General features: G+C 42.2%; 1 protein-coding gene across 7 annotated transcripts in view; it reads left to right on the forward strand.

Moving 5' to 3' along the window:
• Positions 1–19,896, forward strand: part of PATJ (PATJ crumbs cell polarity complex component) — a 159,031-nt gene that overhangs the window by 90,160 nt on the left and 48,975 nt on the right. For all 7 annotated transcript variants that reach the window (XM_026108637.2, XM_026108638.2, XM_064516294.1 and 4 more), the window contains 2 exons: positions 6,811–7,007; positions 15,968–16,059. In XM_026108637.2, coding sequence (XP_025964422.2) covers positions 6,811–7,007; positions 15,968–16,059 — 289 coding nt within the window. The remainder of the gene's footprint in view (positions 1–6,810; positions 7,008–15,967; positions 16,060–19,896) is intronic.

Below are 19,896 nucleotides of genomic sequence, written 5' to 3' on the forward strand. Positions count from 1 at the left end.
TTGCCAGTCTTTTGCACCAAAGCGTGCAAGGCCGCCGGATTGCCAGCCCGTCCGGAGGCACGCTGAGCTCGGCAGCGAGTGCTCCACACTGGTCCCTGATTGCTGGATCACGGTACCCCGAGGAGGCCACTTCGGAGTAACTCCAGCTGCTCTGATGGGCGGTTAATGTGTCATTTGAAAGGCAAATAAGTGGAAGAGTTGTGTGAAGGGGAGGGGAGATTCCCCTATAATCAGTAATTATTAGCATCGGGATTTTCTGCTTACTAGTTTTTCACTAAACCTTCTTCTAAAAATTTTAAAGTTCTTGGGTAAACACCAGTATGAATAGGCTTATCATGTCATCTAATTAAAAAAGAGAAAAAACACATAGTATCCCTTCCTACCTTCTCAGAAAACTTAAATGTTGTATACAAAAATCGCAACTTCTGGAATGAAGTTTTGGGCCTGAAATAAGCAGAAAAATAGATGGAAAAATCTGTTTGTTCAAAATGTTGACATGAGGTGGTGCACGCGTTGAAGATGCTCCCTGATGTTGTGGGCTGCAGCTAGGCTGTTTTTCAGCAGGGACTAAATGCCACCTTTCTCTCTGCTGTTCTCTTTGAGTGGGACGATTCCTTGATTGTAGGAAGCAACAATATTAGGTGATAACCATTTTTAAATGTCATCTGCTCATAGGAACAAAATGAAAGGGCACTTGAAATGGATTGCGGAGATTCTCATTATACCCTTATTCCTTGATTAGTTAGACAAGAAAACACTAGTAGAAATTTTTACCTTCAGCTGTGGGAAGAGTGATGTGAGTGCAAAGTGGGATTTAAGGAAAGCACGGGAGGAGAGTTTTCCTGTGTGAGCCGAGAAGCTGTTCCAGGCATTTGCACGGCCTGAGAGGTGCAAACCAGAACGGGAGTCTGGGCTGGAGGAAGCAGAAGAGACGAAATGCAGAGACCCCAAATAATACCCTGAGTTCTTCACACAAAAAAGAAGAAAAGAGGCAGTCGTCAAGTTAGGGTAAGAATGTTGTCTCCTAGGAGTTTAATGCACACTTGTTTTTGGCTTGAGCTTGGGCTCAAGCTGGGCTTGGGTGTTTGCAAGTGTGTGAAAGCCCACACTTCAGCTGTCCTTTCTGAGATGTCTGTGCCTCCGTGGCACAGCTCCTATGAGAGACTGGTAGCGTTTTATATTGATAGTGCATGGCTGCCTTGTGCACACTCTCTCACTTACATTTTTTTAAAGTAACATTATATTTTGGCTCACAGGATTTGGGGGAGGAAGGGGACAGGTACAGCCACATGTCCTAGGAGCTCGCTCGTTCTTCCTTGCATTTGACAGGCTTGGGCTTGGGACATGAGGATTGCTTCAGGTGTACGCCAGAGCGTAGCAGAAATGCCGGTTTTTATTTTGCTCTGAAAGTCATCAGTTAGTCTTACCGAATGACTTCCAAATGGTATACACGAAGCAGAGCCATGGCAAGGGGATGGTATGGCTTTCAAGGGGGGATTTTAGGAGTTGCTGAGCTCTGGATCAGATGAGTGCCTTGTCGCAGCCCAGGGATGCTGCCTACCCGCCTGTTTGGAGATACCAGTATCTACAAGGTACTGGCCCCAGCAGCCTCTGTCCTCACTTCTCGCCACCCAAAGGAGGGGACTGGTCCTAACACAATCTCTGGCTCTTCCCTTGGATTTGCCAGTTTTGAATATAACTGCCCTACTTTTCTCTTGCATCCTGATCACCGAGAGAAGAATACGTATGATTTTATTAAATTTAAGAAAGCATTACAGAAATTACCATCTCTCTATTGTTCAGTTTAAAGCATATGAACACAGAAGACTGCATCACTTTTGAGATAAGGTTTGAAGAACTGTCTGCCTCCTTGGAGCCGAATAGAGGCTAGCGGGAAGATTAGAACAATAAGCTTACTGCATTATTAGTGGTGGGAAAAATCTAAACCCCATTTGTTCAATTACGGTCCCTTAACTGTGCTTATTTAGGTTCTTGTAAATTGTAATCAGTGAATTAGAAGTGCTGCCCTCACAGCTCTAGGGTTAGCTTTCAAGGGACTTCCCTTTTTTTTTTTTTTCCTAGTGTTTCTAGGGAACCCAAGAAGGGAATTAGTGGTTTGATATGCAAGGTTCGCGCTGGGGAGCGGATGCTGGCTGCATTCTGATATCTGCCGTTACTAGATGGGAAGCAGTGGATGTGCCGCTGCAGCGCTGCTGTCTGAGCAGAGCAGTCTCGGCAAAGGCTGGGACTGTGACCGCGTTGTGTACTATGTGATAAAAACGGTAGCTGAAAACCATCAAAATGAACACAGGCTGATAAATGAGACCATTGCAAAGTCTCCAAAAGGCAGCATATGTTGCTAATAATTATCTGAGGCAATGCAAGAGCGATGTGAAAACCTCAGTATCTATCACCTTTTGTGTACAAATATCATCTGTCCTTTTTGTGGTGCGTTTCCCTCCCCCCTTTCTTTTCTCCATGTTTTGCATCAACAGTTTTAATATTCATGACCTGATACTAAAACCCATCATGTTGCTGAGTCACTCAGAGCTTTTTCTTTCCTCTTTGTACCTTTCTAGATGGACTCTAATGTGCGTCACGCGAAGACACCACGTTTATAAAGAAACCCTTCTTCCCTTTCAGCTCATTTAACCGGAGATTTCAGCAGCCCTGGGAAGCAGGTTGCTCAGCCTTTTGCAAGACTCTTATGTATCTCTGTATTTTAAAGAGCCACTTGCCATCCTGAGAAGTGGTGTCTGTTTTTCACTACAGATGAATTGTGTATTTGTTGCAAGACTAGGTCACGGAAACTCAAATATCCTGACCGTATCTTCCCCACTTATTTCTTTTCTCTCTCTGTTTAATATAATAGGAACAGGGCAACATATGCAGCAGCATAATGGTGCATTGCTTGAAAGCAGTTGTCTTCCATTTCCAGGGTAATTGTCTGCTGATATAACTGGGAAATACTCTTGCAGGAGCGATCGCTAAAGACTGTACTAGTGTTTCTAGGTCACATTGTGTCTGTACAGTATTTTTGAAAGAAACTGTGGATTCAGCATTAGCTCGCTACGTATCATTGGTAAGATAAGTTTGCTGAAGTTTCGATAAGCATATTGTCGCTGAATGTGAAACAACTCCATGCAGCGCCCAGGCAGAGAGCTCCCTGTCCCCTGTGTAGTGCAGCCGCAGCAGAATTGCAATTACCTGGTGTAAAGTATCGGGTAATGAAGGCAGATAATGGAATCTGCTGCAAAAGCAGATGCTAACCGGCTCCCCGATGCTAGGCAGAGGGCTGCAAAGTGGTGCCAGCTGGAGGGGGGAGAAAACAGCTGAAAAAGGCATTACGGAGAAGGTGCCTTAGATGCATGTTTGTTTAAGCGGTAAATACTTGTTTAAAATAATCTTATGAGATCCTTATTAAGAGGCAAGCTGAGACTAGGGTTAGGATGTTACGAGAAGTCAGCTGGGTGCCCGGAGCGTGTTTGTATGCAGATGGGATGAGTAACACCACAGCACCGCTGGGAACGGGGCATTATGGTTCGCACTGCGGTGGCTCGCGAGCGAGGACAGCCCTTGCAGGAGCGCGCAGTTGGAGGAGGCGGCGTTTGCGTTCCCTCCAGCCTCCCACGGCTTCGCCGCTCCGTCGCCTCGGCTGTTTGAAAGCATTGCTCCCTAAATGGGTACGGTAATTCGCGAAGGGCTCGATCTGCACAGAGCTTTCCCAGTTGTAAGCATGGATTTCCCCCCCCCCCCCGCCCCCAACAAAACATGGTGGGGGGGATTCCCTCCCCCTGCCAAAAAAAAGGCTTTTTACCTTTTTAACAAATAAAATACAACAAGAGGATTCAAAAAAAGTTATTACCCTTGGAATTGGTCTCTATTTTTTTCTTCACGCTAGGAAGAATTGTTCCCACGGGAATACCGAGGCTGCGGTTGGAGCCCGAAGCTGGGAAGTGGCTGCCCCAATTTCAGGTCCTGGCCCAGTGCAGGCAGGTCCGAAACTTCAATGTGGATCTCTTTCCTCCCAGGCAATTGCCCCAATTGCTGGTTTCTGGAGCACTAACACTCATACTTTTAGTTTTAGCCCAATATGGAAAAGGAATATATATGCATTTTAAAACTTTCAATGTTTTTTCCCATGTGAGGAGCATTTTGTGCTGCTGCAGCAGGAGGAAACACTGCAAAGCTTATGGTGGGCTTAATGGTGCTAGTGGTCCCGAAAGGTGCTTGTGTGCGGCTCGAGGAGGGAGCGATCTGTCACTGTGCACGGTGTCGCAGAGCTGCTGGCATCAGGCTCATGTTCGGGAATTTGAAAGAGTTTTACTGACAAACGAGAAATGAGTTTTGAAGCGGTCCTTGAAGATAGGCTGCTTCATCTGTACAGCGTTTAAGTGCATGTTCTCTCCTTGCTCTGCAACCTCTTTGCTGTGCGTCTCATTATGAGTTGCTAAAAACATGCTTGTAGGTGTGTGCTTTGCTCCTAGCAAATGAAAATGAGATGTCGTCCATATAAAGCGAGCAATGAAATGAGCTGTGGCAGTTCACTCTAGCCGCAGAAGTAGGAAGCCGCTTTCCTGGTGGTGACTGTTCTTAATGTCCCCAAGATGCCGAGTCCGGGCAGGAAGCACCGGGCAGCTGCTTGCTGCCCTGTAACAAGTCCGGGTTTTTGGCTTATTACAGTAGGCAGAAAGCTTCCTAGTGGTCTTCAGGTCAGGACTTTGGTCAAGGGGAAAAGAAGTTAAACCTTGGCGGTGTGAATAAAACATCCGTGGCAGTGTATGCGCTTTCATCTGCTGGGCTTCCCAAAGCGCCGTTTTCAAGACCTTTCCGTGTTTGCTGTTTTTCTGCAGAAGGGTATCCTGTGTACCAAGCTGAAAAATAACACTTTCCAAATTCAAGTAGTGAACGACACTCTTAATTATTTATTAGCTAATGGGGTCAAAATGTATATCACAGAACCGTGCAGCAACGTTGGTTACCATTTAATGCAGTTATGAGTTTGGGCATATAATTGATAGCAATAGGCAAGGTTTTTAATTTGTTATGGTATTCTGAGTTTGTGCAGAGCTTTGTAGGACTTCAGCGGCTCAGCTTTCCAGGGACTGCGTTTGATCCTTAGTGTGCATCCCCCAGCTTTTCACGCTCAGGCCAGCAGTGATTTGAGAGAGGCAGGAAAATACTGGCCTGAAACCACGACGATGGGAGTGTTTGTTCGTGTCCACGTTCCTGGATGCGTCCAGGGTTGGAGACGAGGCTGCTCTGGTGGCTGTCCTGCGGGGCCACCAGAGCTGTGACAGCTGGGGACAGCCCATGGTGTGCCCTATGGACAAGGGGCCACGTGGCAGGTCCTGGGGAAGGTGGCATCTAGACCTGGGCTGCCACAGTCTGAGCAGTGTGCTCAGCCCACAGCTTGCTTGGGAAAGAGATACGGCTGGGCTGGATCCGGGTTTGTCTAAATCACCCTGGCAGTCTGCGCGTGGCCCATGGGCTGAGTCGTAAACGCTCCTACTTTATCGTTTTTCTTCCAGCTCTTTTTATTCATTTTTAGTGGATTCTTTCTCACCCTCCCCAGCTCTTTCCCCTCTTCCTTGTTGTCATGGAAATATTCACTATAGTGGTTAAATCATATTGTTAATATATGCTGCCCCGTGGTGGAATGGTAATAGCTAATATTGATCCAGCTGCTGCTGCTGACTCAGGGGTATGGCTGAACACGTAATATCTCTTCATTCTCTTATGAATGCATAGTGCATCAGTCTCTTTCACCTTGGGCTTTGTACAAAGGTAGGTACCTAGTCACAGCAAAATTTCTGTATCTGCTTTTTTAGTGTGTGGCCCAACCAAAGCATTGACTGCAGCTGGTGTTATGAAGTTGGCTTTAAAAACCGTGTCTGAATCAGAATAAAACTGGCAAAGGGCAATCACACAGGAAAAACTACCTTTCCGTGATTGACCTGTGTAATCAAAAGTTACAGATGTTTGTATGCCAGCATGGAAAAGACATTCAGATGCAGGTGTCAGCACACTCAGTTCTACCGACATGCAACGTGCTCCAAATAACTTTGGAAATACGTTGCATCCTACCACGGAACTGGTTGACATGTAGAGTGAGACAAATAACTACCTTAATATCAAGTGAAGCTGCATTTAAAAATGTAATCATTTGTATGCATTGTCACTGACATCTGCTTTGAAAAAGCCTCTGCACAGTAGCAAATAATTTTAAGTAGAGCACAGCAAGCATATTCCTGAGTCATGGTGAGATGCGAGTTTGCAGTATGTTTGCAAGGGAAGCATTCCAGTTTTCCACAATGGTTAATTAAGCAGCTCCAACTTTCTGAGTTGCCTGAAATTGATAGTTTTTGCAAGGTAAGATTGAGATGGCTCCTTCCAAAAAAAAAAAAAAAAAAAAAAAAAAAAAAAAGTTTTGTTTTAGAATTAGTTTGCTGCATAAATAGTTAAAATGATGCGGTTTTAATGTGAATAGTATTTGCATTTTGCTTTGTGAATGATGTGAATGATATAATGACAACTGGGTGGACTGTTTGCAGCAGGAACTGAACCTGAGCTTCCACAGCCCAGTCTAAAGATACATAACTAAGAGCAGTCTCATACTTCTCAGTGGCCTTAGCTGTTTGGAAAGAGAGTGGAGGCAAAGCATGGGTCAGGCACAGCAAATAGCATTTTAGATTCTGTGCTGGAAAGACCTCTGTTAACAGAGAGTAAATGCCAAGAAAACATCCGTTGTATTGTGTGTGTTCATAAACATCTGTATGTAACTTATGTTATATTTCTTTATCTTTGAAGAAAAAATTAGGCAAAGATATGCAGATCTGCCGGGAGAGTTGCACATTATTGAGCTTGAGAAAGACAAAAATGGGCTTGGACTGAGTCTTGCTGGGAACAAGGACCGATCTCGCATGAGCATCTTTGTAGTTGGTATCAATCCAGATGGACCTGCGGGACGAGATGGAAGGATGCATATTGGGGATGAGCTTTTAGAGGTAAGTGTTTTCTTTAACTGCTAAATAAAGTTCGTATGGAGAGAGTGAGAGAGGCAGAGGCATTGGTGAATATATCACTTGAACCTTAAGTAAAACCTGCAAATAGAATTACGTGGCTGAAGCAAGGAGCTGCACTGATTTATGCCAATTGAGAACATGGCCTTTGGCAGGTAAATGTGTTTCCAGTGAAACAAAAATCACTGGCCTGTGGAAAACTAATGTCTTGTCAGTGAAGTCTGCGCTCTCAGCATGTTCACCAGCTACGCTTGGGGAGGGACTGTTGAAAGTCAGGAAGGGAACATTAAATCCATCCTCATAGTGCATATGTGGTTTCAAAGGGAAATTCACACCTTAGGTTAAAAAAACCAGAACCCCCTCAATGTTCCCATATGTGTTTTTATAGATGACAGGGATATCCCCCATCCTGAAAATAAACTAAAATTTCTTGCTGTAATCTGTTTTGATCTGTTGTAACTTAAAATACTACCCTACTATTTTCTTTAGTCGTGTTTGGCACAATTTCACCCACAAGGCAGGAGAGCTCATCAGCAAGTATTTTGTCTCCACTTTTTCTCCCATCTCCTTGCTTCATCTTGAACTTGAAAACACAGATTTCTTACTTCATCTGATATTTGGCTGTTGCAGAATGGCACTTTGCTGCAGTACCTGCTGTGGTTCCCCACATCACAACTGCTTCATAGGTCTGAAAAATCGGCCATCCCTGGGGATCTTGCCTTTCCAGAGCAGCTTTCCCTGAAGAGCGGGTTTGTGCTGACCCGCTGCTCTCCCTGGGGGGTAAATTTCCATCTTTCATCAACTCTGTGGCATCAGAGCACCAACTATTTTCTCAATTTTCTTGACTTGAAACAGAGCAATTTGGCTACCTGGGGATACCTTGGGAGAACTCAGAATTGCCTAAACATTTTTCACTGTCTAACAGTTGCATAATTACAGGTTTTCAAGGCATGTGGTACAAGAAAGGCTTGTTTTGCTATAATAATCACGCCATCTGAAATTTATTATTCTCTTTGCAAGTGCGATGGATGGTGTGAAGGTCTCTATTCCTTACTGAAGTTTGCTAGGCAAATAACTTTCTCCTTCAAACTTATGTTCTTTCCTTTACTGGTTCCAGGTTCCAATTGCAAAAAATTCAAAACGGACAAATTTCACATGTCTGCCAGTTAAAGGGACCCATAGTGGTGTTTTCCTCTGTGAATATCATGGACCGGATAGTTTAGGGCAAACCTGAAAGAGCCTGTTGTATTGATACGCTTTCCCAAATAGAAAGCTTCACTGAGGTTTTCTTGCATCTCACAAGTTATTCCTCATGGTGGTTGTTTGATCTACTGTTAAGTATTGCTGTACTTGAAAGATGCACCATCTGTGATTAATTACAAATATTTCACGGCTTGGGATTTACGTGTGGGAGCTGTGTTATGAGTATCATTTTCAGAAGTGTTCTTGTTGCCCAAACTCGACTCCCTGTCAAGGTGGAGATAAAATGATTGTTTTCTTCGTTGGAAGAAAAGTGGTGCTCACCATTTCAAAAGTGCCATACTTCAAATAAACTGAAGGTCAAAGAGACTTTAGTAACTACCTCTCTTGTTTACCTTTGCAGTCAAATTAGAGGTATGTCACTCATGGGCAGAAGTGTCATCGCTTGCATGAAATGATGTGGGGATCTCAGCCTGGTCCCCAGTGAGTACGTATCCGGTGTCAAAGCATCCTCCTGGGTTACAAAGGAGTGGGTTGCACATTAGTCGTGGACAGACAGCTCATGTTCACACCAGCGGTCAATTATTCAAAGCTTTGGGTTTCTGCCTTTTTTAAAAGCATTTCAGTGTTACACGTAAACAGCACTGAAATGGAACTAACAGGCATTGACACTGGCAGGTTTTTTCAATAAATGTAAGCATTAGGAGTCCTCATACTTACGGAGTACACTGGTCACCAGGGGCAGGAATGTAATTTCATGCTAATTCCATGGCAGTGATGCAGAGCTTAGAGTGATTAACTAGTTATACTTGCAGTGTCTTTTACAATAAAGTATATTAGAGCTCTGTCTGCAAACTCAAGCACTTAAAAGTTAGGAAATGAGAGAATTCAGATTGTTTGGTTCTCTGCAGTTAAAACCATAAAATTAGAGACTGTTAGTGCAGTCTTAAGGCACTGTGGTATCCTTGCTTCAGTCAGTACATGGGATGGACAGTCTTCACTGATGGAGCAGCTTAACTTCTCTTCCTCTGGGTAGTGCTTCACTGCACCTAGATGTGCTAGTGGTGCTGGCCATTGCCCAGTAGTCACTTAGTTATTCCGTAGGAAAACACAGCTGTTCAAAATTCAAAAGCATTTAAACTCATTTTCACAGTATTTTTATCTGCTCATCAGCAAGCAGACAGACCAGCTCATCCATCACATAATTGGATGTTTTAAGTATATTTGCATCTGTGTCTTTTGATTACACGTGAGTTTTGATACTTGAGAGTGGCAGCAAGAGAAGGGATTCACATCTTAGGAAGCCTCTAGCATTTCTGCCTACGGTCCCAGGTTGCCCCAGTGAATCCTGCTGTTTATTAGTGTTGTTCCATGAAGACAGTGGACAGTACTGCACTTACAGATTATTTCCATTTGCTATTGATAGGGGAAGATTAATGGGTGCCTTTACAGGTATTTTAACTCTTCATTTTCTTTTGAGCCGGAGTTTGATTGGATTCAGTTGAAGGATGCAGGATGCTGCCAGACAGCCTCAGCTCCTCATTCATAAAGTCTTTTGTCACTGAATTAATGAGATATCATCTCACTTTTAGCTTCTGCAGTCAACATGTGGCAAGATGCTGGCTCATTTTTAAAGTAAGTCTGGCCTATACACTGAGTGAGGTCCAGGTTACATTAAAAAATAATGTTTACATGCGATTTCTGATAAGACTTCTGTGATGTAATTTGGATGGATGTGCTGATGAAGAAAACAGGTATTTGAGGGAGAAGGTCCTTTAATCCTCCTTTCATACTCTTCACGGAGAAAAGTGTTTGGGGCAGTATTTGGTCCCTGCGCACAAGAATGTATTTTTAACATTATACACAGTTCTGCTTTTCTGTTCTTTTTCGAAGTGGAGAAAAACCACATGCAGTGCTGCTGCTTCGCACTCTTGCTGTGTTAGTGCAGGTGTCTGCACTGCTTCCAGTCTTATTGGTTTGGACATGGTCCTGCCACGGCTGCGGACAGCACGGCCTGCTGAGTGCTCCCATAGAGCTGGACCCGTGCTGTGATCCCCTGGGTTTTAGTCACACCAAATAATCCACTCAAATATTATTATCTCTGCGTAAGAGACTCAGCTGTATTGCTGTTAGTGCAGTAAGCTGCGCGGAGTCAAGTCCTGGTCGTAGGGTTTTCTGCCCTCTTGCCGTCCCTGGTTGTCTTGCTGCAGATGGACCAGGAGGTGGAAGGGAGCTGCTGCTCTGCTGATGGCTGGTCTGCCCTGGGAAGCCACAGCACTTCTGAAGGAGTGAAAGCCAGTCTTCATAGCCAAAAATCAATGTACAAATTTGTCTCTTGTCCATTCTGGACTGCTGCACCAGGGCAATCAATTTTCATGCCATTTTTATCATACCTCAAAGCCCACTCAGGAGGCTTTTGTGCTAAATGTAGTTTTTACTGCAATTTTATTTTAAGATTCTTGAATAAATATAAGTGATGCTATAATGATATAACATATATCAGTTATTTGCCCAAGTTTTTTTAATAAATGAACTACCCAGCCAAGCTCATGGCAACACCTTTGTTTTAGGATATATGGGGGTTGATGTTTCATTCTCAGCTTATTTGTTGTGGGAATTTTTTTCTCTTTAATTTTCTATTTCAAGATAGTTACTTAGGATTAGGCAAGTAGCACCATCCCTCAAGAGGGATAATAACTTTCCCATAGAAACAGAGAAGGGTTTTTGCCTGAGAAAAGAAGTCGTCTTGGATGATTACCTCCAGTGGTGATTTTTAAATTTTTTTTCAATTCCCATTTAAAGCATATAGCCATAGCTTCTGTTCTTGTTTTGAGATTCGTTTCCTGAAGGTAGCAGTAGAGGGATAGTGCCCTTTTGGTCTTTTCGTATAAGCATAGAGATACTTTTTTCATAATCTTTTTAGAGGTTATAGATTAAGGTTAGTGTTAGATGGTGATTTTTAAATTGCAAAATTAGATAAAGCTATGATCTGAAAATCTGTTATTCATGAGGGCATGGGCAATCTGCAGTTTGCTGTCTTGCCCTTCTTTTTCTTTCTGTTCTCTGTGTAGGAAACAACAGGGATTAGTTGCTGCCTAGTCAAGGGGGCAAAGCCAAACTGCAATGCAGGGCAGGGGGGTTTCGGTCTTTGTGGAGTTTGTGGTCTGTTGGTCACTTCAGATGCATGTGTTTGAACATGTGCTGGGCAAGAAATTGGGTGAGGAAAGAAATCATGTTCTAATTATTTTTTCTTTCCACTATTTTCCTCGTATTTATTAGCTGGGGTTTTTTTTTGTTTGTTTATTTTATAGATTTTAAGTTTATATAATTTGACTTACGAAAAATTATTGAAACTTCCCATTGTTTCATGGAATCTGGTTAAATCTCAAAATGGTAAAATTCCTGTGGTTAGAGGGAACCTAATGCATTGTACAAAGAAATAATAATTACAGAAAGCTAATCGCTTGTGTCAGGTCTTTTACTGGTTTTGGGGTATCGTTTGACTTGATTTTATAAAAATCAGATGCTATTAATTTCGTGGTTTTCCATTACTGCCACCTAGTAAAAACCAAACTCCTCTTTTTAATATCCATATCTAATGTTTCTCTTCTGCGAATTAAAGTTTGAGAAGCAAACAATCCTTTTGGGTTTTTTTCCTCTTAATTTAAAAGTTCACCTTTCAGCGCATTTGTGCTTTCCTGCTACTTCAGTGTATGAAACTGGAAAACAAAAATTTTGTAGGTGCAGGCAGCAGTAAATTTGGGATATGTGATAAAATGAGCCATGAAACACTGTAGAGTTATATTAAGGATCCAGCATTAAAGCTTATGTGTGCTGACCTGGCCTTGTGTCTGTGGCAGGTTTTCTCCTTTCTCTGCTCTCCTATCTTTCCAAGAAGTTATGTAAAAATGCATTTATTTAAAGAATCCACTGAGTTGAGGCTATTTTAGATCAGTTTATTTCTTCCCTTTTAGAGAAGGGGAAGGGGAAAAAAAACCTTGACTAATCTTTAATGGGAAAAATAAAGCACAGATTTGTAGGTTTTGACTCCCAGAATACTCCTTTGGTTAATCTGACGTTATCCTTTATTTAAATTGAGAGATTTAAAATGGTGTTGCTTATTAAATCCTACATGTTCTCTTTTTTCTTTTTCTTTTTTTAAGTAAGCTTTTGTGCTTCACTCATCTGAAGCCAGTACAGCTCCAATTTACTTTGCAAAAGAAAGTGACCTTTTTTTAAAAAAGAAAAATTAATATTGTCTGTAATAACTTATGTGAGACAGTCCAAAACCTTGTGGAGATATATTACTTTGATTACCCTTTCATTTTTGTATAATTAAATAATTAGAACTTACAGACCCAGCTCACAGCTAATTAAATTTTGGACTGTTTGATACATCTACTGAATAGGATTAATTTAGCCAGTGTAGAGACTATAAATTCTAATCTGAAAAGTCTGCTGTTTGGAAAAATTGATGGTAATTTAACTAACTCCAAACAATTTGTAAAACATACAGTATTCCCAGGGAATAATTTATTTCTAAACTGAGAGAAATTACATCAACAAACTCGCTGAATATTAGGGGTCTACTTTGAACCCACAACACAACTTGGTGTTCACTTTTGCTTCTGTATTTTTAAGCTTGACTTTGATTAGCAAAGCGTGGTCTGGGGTGTTGCCTCTCTCAGTACCTTGCCAGCTGTGCAAATTGCAAAGAGCACCTTAGCGAAGCCTGCCGAAGTTCGGCGTCATGCTGCTTCCTCGGTGCAGACCATATCAGGCCCTCTCAGACTCCTGTAGACCTTTCTTGGTTCTGTCTTTGCACAGGAAACAGATTGGTAGGTAAATTGTTGCATTTCAGGCTTCTTTATTATTCAGAATAACTGCTTCTTAGGGGGTAGATTATTTAGCTGAAGAACTTGCATGTTGTTTTGACCCATTGAAAATAAGGTGAGGGAATTATAAAGTCACCGCTATGACCGAATGCAGTGAGCATGTGACACAAGACTGTAAGACTTTTGGTCAATTATTTCCTGTTTGAATGACAAAAAATCTTCTAAGAAAACAAGACCAAAATCCAATATAAACGTTTCCATAAATGAAAAGTTGTTCTATAATCATTAGTAAATTGTTCCTCTGCTTTGTTATCCTTATTGTTTTATACATCAGCATTGGTATACTGAATGTGAATGTAAATATTAAGTTGTAAACGAAGAATGGGAGAAAAGCTCAAAGTATTAAAATGATGCTGGCTGCTCCCTTAGGAAGGGTGTGCAAACACTCAAACTCCAGAGAGTTGCATTAATCTACTTAGGAGGCTCGGAGTAAGAATTTTGACAGAGTTAAATAGCAGATTATTCTGCATACTTGGAAACATCTGATGCCTGCTTAGAAGGCAAGACATTGGATTAGATGAACCGTGAACCTGAACTAACATAACTCCAACTACTATTGAATTTCTTTTTCTTAAGCGTCAAAGTTTTGCCTTCTTTTGGGGGCAAAAATCAACCAAACAAAAAAAACCCCATTAAATATAGCCTTGCGTGAGCTCCCATGTTCACCTTTAGTTTACATTTTTACCTGGAACAGAGTAACTGTTCGTGACTGCTCTTGTAAAGAAATGCCATGCTTTGGTTTTGGTAGCAAACACCAAAGCCAGCTCAGGTGTTTAGTGTGTTGGATAAATAACTGTTCTTCCACAGAATATTTTTAGCTTGATGCTTATTCCAGTCTGAATTATGGAAATTGAAGAAAAATAGATCTGGTAGTCCTGCTCCCTATTCTCAGGGAAGGATGTTTTCCGTGACTACCTTTGGTTCAGTTTAGCTTTCAGTCTAGAAATCATCAGGGTAGAACTAAGAGACTGCTCAAGGGTTTTTTCAGTCTCCTTGACATAGGTTTTTTTTTTTTTCCATGATACTCAGCTCAGCTTTTCCCAGCTTTGAAATTTGTTGTGGTATCCTTATTTACACTATGTTCTGCAGACTGTCTGTATGGTTGCAGTTTGAGCAGTGCCTGACCTGGAAGGTGGGCATCCTTTTAGGGTCCATCTGAGGCAGGAGGCGTTGAAGAAGGGGAGCTGAAGCAGAAGAAGGGCAGGACGTTGCAGGTGGTCTGTGGTGGAGCAGAGTGTTAAACCCAAGTCCCTGACATCAACTGTAGCATCTCAGCCGGTGTACCACTCTCTGCATCGGTCCTCCTCCGTCTGCCATCGTAAGGAAGTCCTGTCTAGCTCCAAAGCACCAGTAGGCATTTACTGTGTCGCCACAACTCCCTTCCTGTCACTCAGCAAAGAGATCAATGTACCTCTCTTATCTCTTTTCATAACTTGGTCTTTGCCCCTTCGGTCAGGTTGGTGGCTTGTCCCCTACCTTCCCCTGCTTTCTCTGTTCATTCCTGTTACGAAGGCGCAGAGCACTAAACGTGGTATTATCTCTGCAGTCCCGCTGGGGTATACTGCTGAATGCTAGGCTTGCTCGTGAGATGAATGAAAGGTTTTAAATGTTACAGTTTTCTGCTGCAGGTTTGTTTGGTGGTCTGACACTGATTATACGTCTGGTTGGTTTGAAAATAACTACTATAGTCATCTTGGATATTTAGACAGCTATTGTCCGTGTTAAACTCACTGTCTGGGCATGACAGTGAGAAACAGTAGGCATCTGGTTTTCCTCAAATTGAGAAAGGACTTCAGGTTCCTAAAGAAAGAGAAGTCCTGAAGCACTTACTTTTAGAGCCATGCTGTTTCCCTAAGAAAAGTACAGCATTTGTTTGCATGCAGAAAAATTGTCCAAAGTAGCACTTTGTGTTTGTTGCTGTAATTAGGTATTTGGTCCTTAACAACAAAAGTAATGTGGCATATCCTTTAATTGCTCTTTCTGTCTCATGCTGCTATCAGTTTGGTTTCTATCAGTGGAAATGAGAAATCACCACAGTCTTTATAGCAACTGTTCCTAAACTGCTAGTTGCCTATAGATAAGGTATAGGAGACTCTGTCTTTGCTGTTGTCCTACTTATATGATTCTTTGCAGATCAAGTTATGATCAAATAATCTAGAAACAAAACTTAACTTTCATTTTATTTCTGGTAATGGATCTATGAAGGATGCTGAAAGACTTCTCTCATTTATGGGTTATTAGTAAGACTAAATTATCTCTGTGTTCCTATTTTGTATTGGTCTAAAATAAAACTTAGAATGCTTTGTTATTAATGCAGTATTTATTCTTTGATAAATTAGTGCCTAAGATGTTGAAAACATAGCATTTTAAAATCAGTTCTGCAATTTTATTGTCCGCTTTGGAATCAGGATGAGAAGAAGCATGTTCTTAAAAGCAGATCATCGTTCTTTTGAAAGGCATGATAAGAAAGCTAATTTAGTGTTAAAGCGTTGCTTCTGATTTCCAGGCTGCTCCCTGTCCTCCTCCTGGTATTGACTGATGGAAGGAGAAATAGCCTTGGGGTCCAGGACGGAGCTGAGTACTGAGGGGGGACGTGGTGCCTGTTTCCTCCTCTGCGTTTATCATGGGTGATGTCTCTCTACAGCACAGCTGTGCTAAAAAAACGCTCTTATTTTAACGTACAGCTCTCAGAAGGAATGAGACTTACATTTGACACCCTGCATTTTCTTTGAGTCTTACCTCATTAGCCCACAGTAAATTTGGAAGTCTTGCATTGTGTGGTGTAAATTCAAGACAATATATGCCTGTTTTTAAATCCATTTTCACAAAAATTTTCATCTTTTTTAACAGATAAACAATCAGATATTGTATGGAAGAAGTCACCAGAATGCTTCTGCAATAATTAAGACTGCTCCATCAAAGGTCAAGTTAGTTTTCATACGGTAAGACAGTTCTCATCAAAACGTTTATTTATATTTTAGCTTGTTACATTCATGGCCTGTTTTTGTCAGTGCTAAACTTCCTCAGTTCTCTTTGAAGCGAAGCAAACCTTTTCCTTGACTAATAGTCTCAGAGCTGTTGAAGAGTTCTCCTTTGTAATGTTAAAAATAAGATCTAGTGTACTTGGATGCCTGTTTTGAAGTGTCTGCTAGAAACTGAAGCTGTCCCTCTTGGGCTCGAGAGCACCCTGGTAAGAGCATCCTTCTCCCCAAGGTAACTCAGATGCTGCAGGTTGGTCCCAGCTGGGACGGAGAAGGGATGGGCACCTTGCTGCAACCTGGCACGCAGAGGGAGTTAAAAGGATGCACAGGGAAAAGGAGCTGCTGCAGGGAGAGTGGGCAAATGTGAATGTCTGCTCAATGCACATGTGAAGGATAGCTTTGGATGGGCTTGGGAATAGGATTTAAAAGGTGGGCTAGGGCTTGTTTGTACAGAGGGGAAACCTGAGTTTGACAAGGAGCCGTGTGGTGGCTGTGTGTAGGAGGGAATAGTCTAAGACCTGTATAATCTTTCAGCTGCGTAAGAATTGCACATGGACTTTCTTTTACTCCAAGCATGACAATTTTTCCTCTCAGTCTGTGGGTGTGCTAAGACCCCTCCAGTCTGTGGTTCAGGAAATGTTGCTCTTATGACCCTTGTTAGGGAGTCTGGGAAGAAGCTGTCTCTTTTCCAGAGTTCCTATATGCTTTAGTGTTTTGGAGTTTCGTGAATGCATCTATATCAGCTCTGACTTCTGCTGGGCATTTATCCCCATGCCAGTGTATAATGTGATCTTCTCACCAAGATATACATCATACTTTATATAGTTTGGTATCCTTTGCTCATACACAGCCTGTGAGCAGTGTAATAATTGGGGAGTGAATGCATATAAATGTGTACATTTTCTGGCATGGCTCTGTCTGGTACAGCTTACGCAGAAATGATGGAAGAGCAGCATTAGCGCAATGAAGAATGAGTTGCTATACTTGGCAGCACAGAGGATCCAGAGGAGATTAATGATCTTGCCTGCAGCTCCTGTGTTACTTTCCCTAGCTATTGAAAATTAAATGTCATGTACAACAACTCACTCACCATTACTTAATTGCATGTGGAAAATGCGTCTGGTATGGAGGCTCCAGAGGCAAAAGCTGGATGTGTGAAACCGAAGCCTAAGCCTAGATTAGTGCTGCGGGGCAGCTCCTCGTGGACCTGCCCTGCTGCGTAGCAGGGCTGCGATGAAGGGGGCTCTCTAATGCACAGTTCCACTTGGATGTGGAAATCCCCAGTGTGTTCTGTATCATATTTAAGTAGTAAAGGCCACATAAATTCTTACCCATAATTTCCCTTTTCCAGATTGTCTGTGAATAAGTAGTTTGGAAGGCAAGAAGCTGCCATAATGATCCTCATTAACAGAAAGAAATACTGTAGCCGTTGGATAAGTCTTGGCACTATTTCTAGGGCTAAAAAAAAAAAAAGTTTCAGTTTTGAATGCTGCTGTTCAGGTTATAAACTTAGGTCTTCAGACTTCCAGAGAGCATGCATCTTGTCACTGCTCCTTGCCATGCATTAGACCGCACTGACAGCTGATGAGTCTGTTCTCCTGACCTGAGCAGCCGTGCAACAGCGATGAAAAGAAATGCTCTCCGCTGGGAGAGTGTCATTAGTAACTAGAGCACTGGCTGCAACACAGCAAAAGCTGCTCATAGTAGAAGAGGCGTTTCAAAATTTCACCAATACCAATTTAGGCCATGGGTCTTGCAAGTGAATTTTAAGGAGAAAGGAGAATAATTCTCCTTTCTTGTACGAAATGTTTTCTATGAGCCCGTTCTGTCTTGGTGCTTCAACTTCCTAAAACTTAGACCTCAAAATCGGTGGGTGTGATTGAATGAAAACATGAACTGAGAGACCATGCCAGTCCCAGAAGTCTTGTCAGTGATATAGTTTGGTAGGAGAACTTCCGTGCTTGCTTTATTGAACAGTTTATTTTAAAACTATGTTAAAAATGAAGATACTGAAATGCCACTGCTTAACACATTATGGTGCCAGCCCAGCTGCATATGAAGAGTAAGAGGCATCTCGGATCTCCATCCGTCTTTCCTATGTGCATGTGCAATAGCTTTTCCAGCTGAGAACAAAGTGCTGAGTGCAGCAGACTGTGAGCTCTCCTGGTAGGTTTGCTGCTTGGCTGATTTCAGATATCTTCCTCTCAGCTCTAATTATGTGGAAAGAGCAGGATACCGTTACATTCGCTCTGCTTTGAAAACGGGGGGCTAGTTGCAACAGAAATAACCTTCTCCTCCTCCTGAACACTGCTACCAGTGTAGCTGCCTTTTATATTGTTAAGGAGAAAAGCTTATACCAAAGGGAAAATGTTATAAATAATTTTACTGCAGCTGCAGACTGTTGCTTTCATCTCCAAAAAGTTGACCTGTTGACCGGAAAGTTGACCTAAAAACCCTAATTTCTCCTGAAAAGTTGACCTGAGGGAAAGGAGTTTTTTACAGGCTGAAGAACCGCAGCATAACATAGCCAAAACCCATGCAGGAGCCACCCGGTAAGGAGTGGCCTCAGCTCACTACAGCAAAATCCTGTGTACTGCTGGGATTGGGAGGGAATTGGAATCGGTCGTCCTGTGCGTGAGAGCATTTGGATTCTGAAGGCAGTAGTGGAAGACCTGAGCAGGCTATAGTTTTCTGGAAACAATCTAAAAAATCCTGAGCTAATCCAGGTGGGACATAAAAACAAAACTGGTGCACCTCTTGGACTATTTTATTACTGCAGATATCCTGAGGCTCAGTGACAAGCATGCCTCTTCTTCACTGTGAGGCAGGAAACGGCATCAAGGTTTCCCTATTTCTGCTGTTTTGGTTCATGCTCAGGGCAGGGGGATATTTCCATAAACCCATTAAGCAGTTACAAAAAAAAAAAAAAAAAAAAAAGCCCAGAAATTCAAGCCTTTCTGTGAGAACTAGTTCTGTAAGTTCTGTCATTAAATAATTTGGCTTTGGTTGGGCCTGAACTTTTCTTTCTAGGTAAAAATAAATAAATAAATAAAATGTGTCATCAGCCTTCTGATTTTTCCTAAGATCTTAACTCAAAATCTGCTCTATAAAAATCTGTTCACACTTTTTTTTTATGTCCAGGTAGTGTTACAATTGCTTTCCCACCCTTTCCTGAAATTTTTGCTGGTGAGACATAGTGCAGTAAGTGCTGTGAGAACCATAGATGTCCCTTTATACTTGAAGGTTCCTCCCTCTGGTTTATGAGCATCTCTTCCACCATTAAATTGACAATAGTTATTTAAAACAGTTGATTTTGGCCGGATTCCAAAATATAGGTCTGAATGCAGGCCTGTTTCCCAGCGGTCTCATTAGTTACATAAGCTTGTAATAACATAGCAAAGGTTTGCAGTTATAGTGTCATCACTTCCCCCCCCCCCCCCCGATTCAGTGCATCTTGTGTTTTGTAGCTCTCTACAGCAACAAATTTGGAGGTATTCAAGCTGCTCCCACAACTCAGCAAACCAGTCACCCAGGCACAGCGTGATTTTCCTGAGAAGAAATGGCTCCGTTCAAGTGCTTCCTTTGACTAGTGTTCAGTAATGTTTTATCCAGCCTGGAAGTCTTATAGCTGCTACGGTAGCCTCCAAGCTACTGTGGCAAATGCAGGTTGTCTTTTTGGTTTCCAGGTACCGGAAATAAATGATAATAATTTGGCTGAAACTTTCAAAGGCACGTAACACATTAATGCTAGTGGAAGTCAGTGGGAATAGGACATGTAAAAGCCTTAGTCTCCTTGTG

The sequence above is a fragment of the Dromaius novaehollandiae genome, chromosome 8 (assembly GCF_036370855.1).
Source record: "Dromaius novaehollandiae isolate bDroNov1 chromosome 8, bDroNov1.hap1, whole genome shotgun sequence".
Classification (NCBI taxonomy): domain Eukaryota; kingdom Metazoa; phylum Chordata; class Aves; order Casuariiformes; family Dromaiidae; genus Dromaius; species Dromaius novaehollandiae.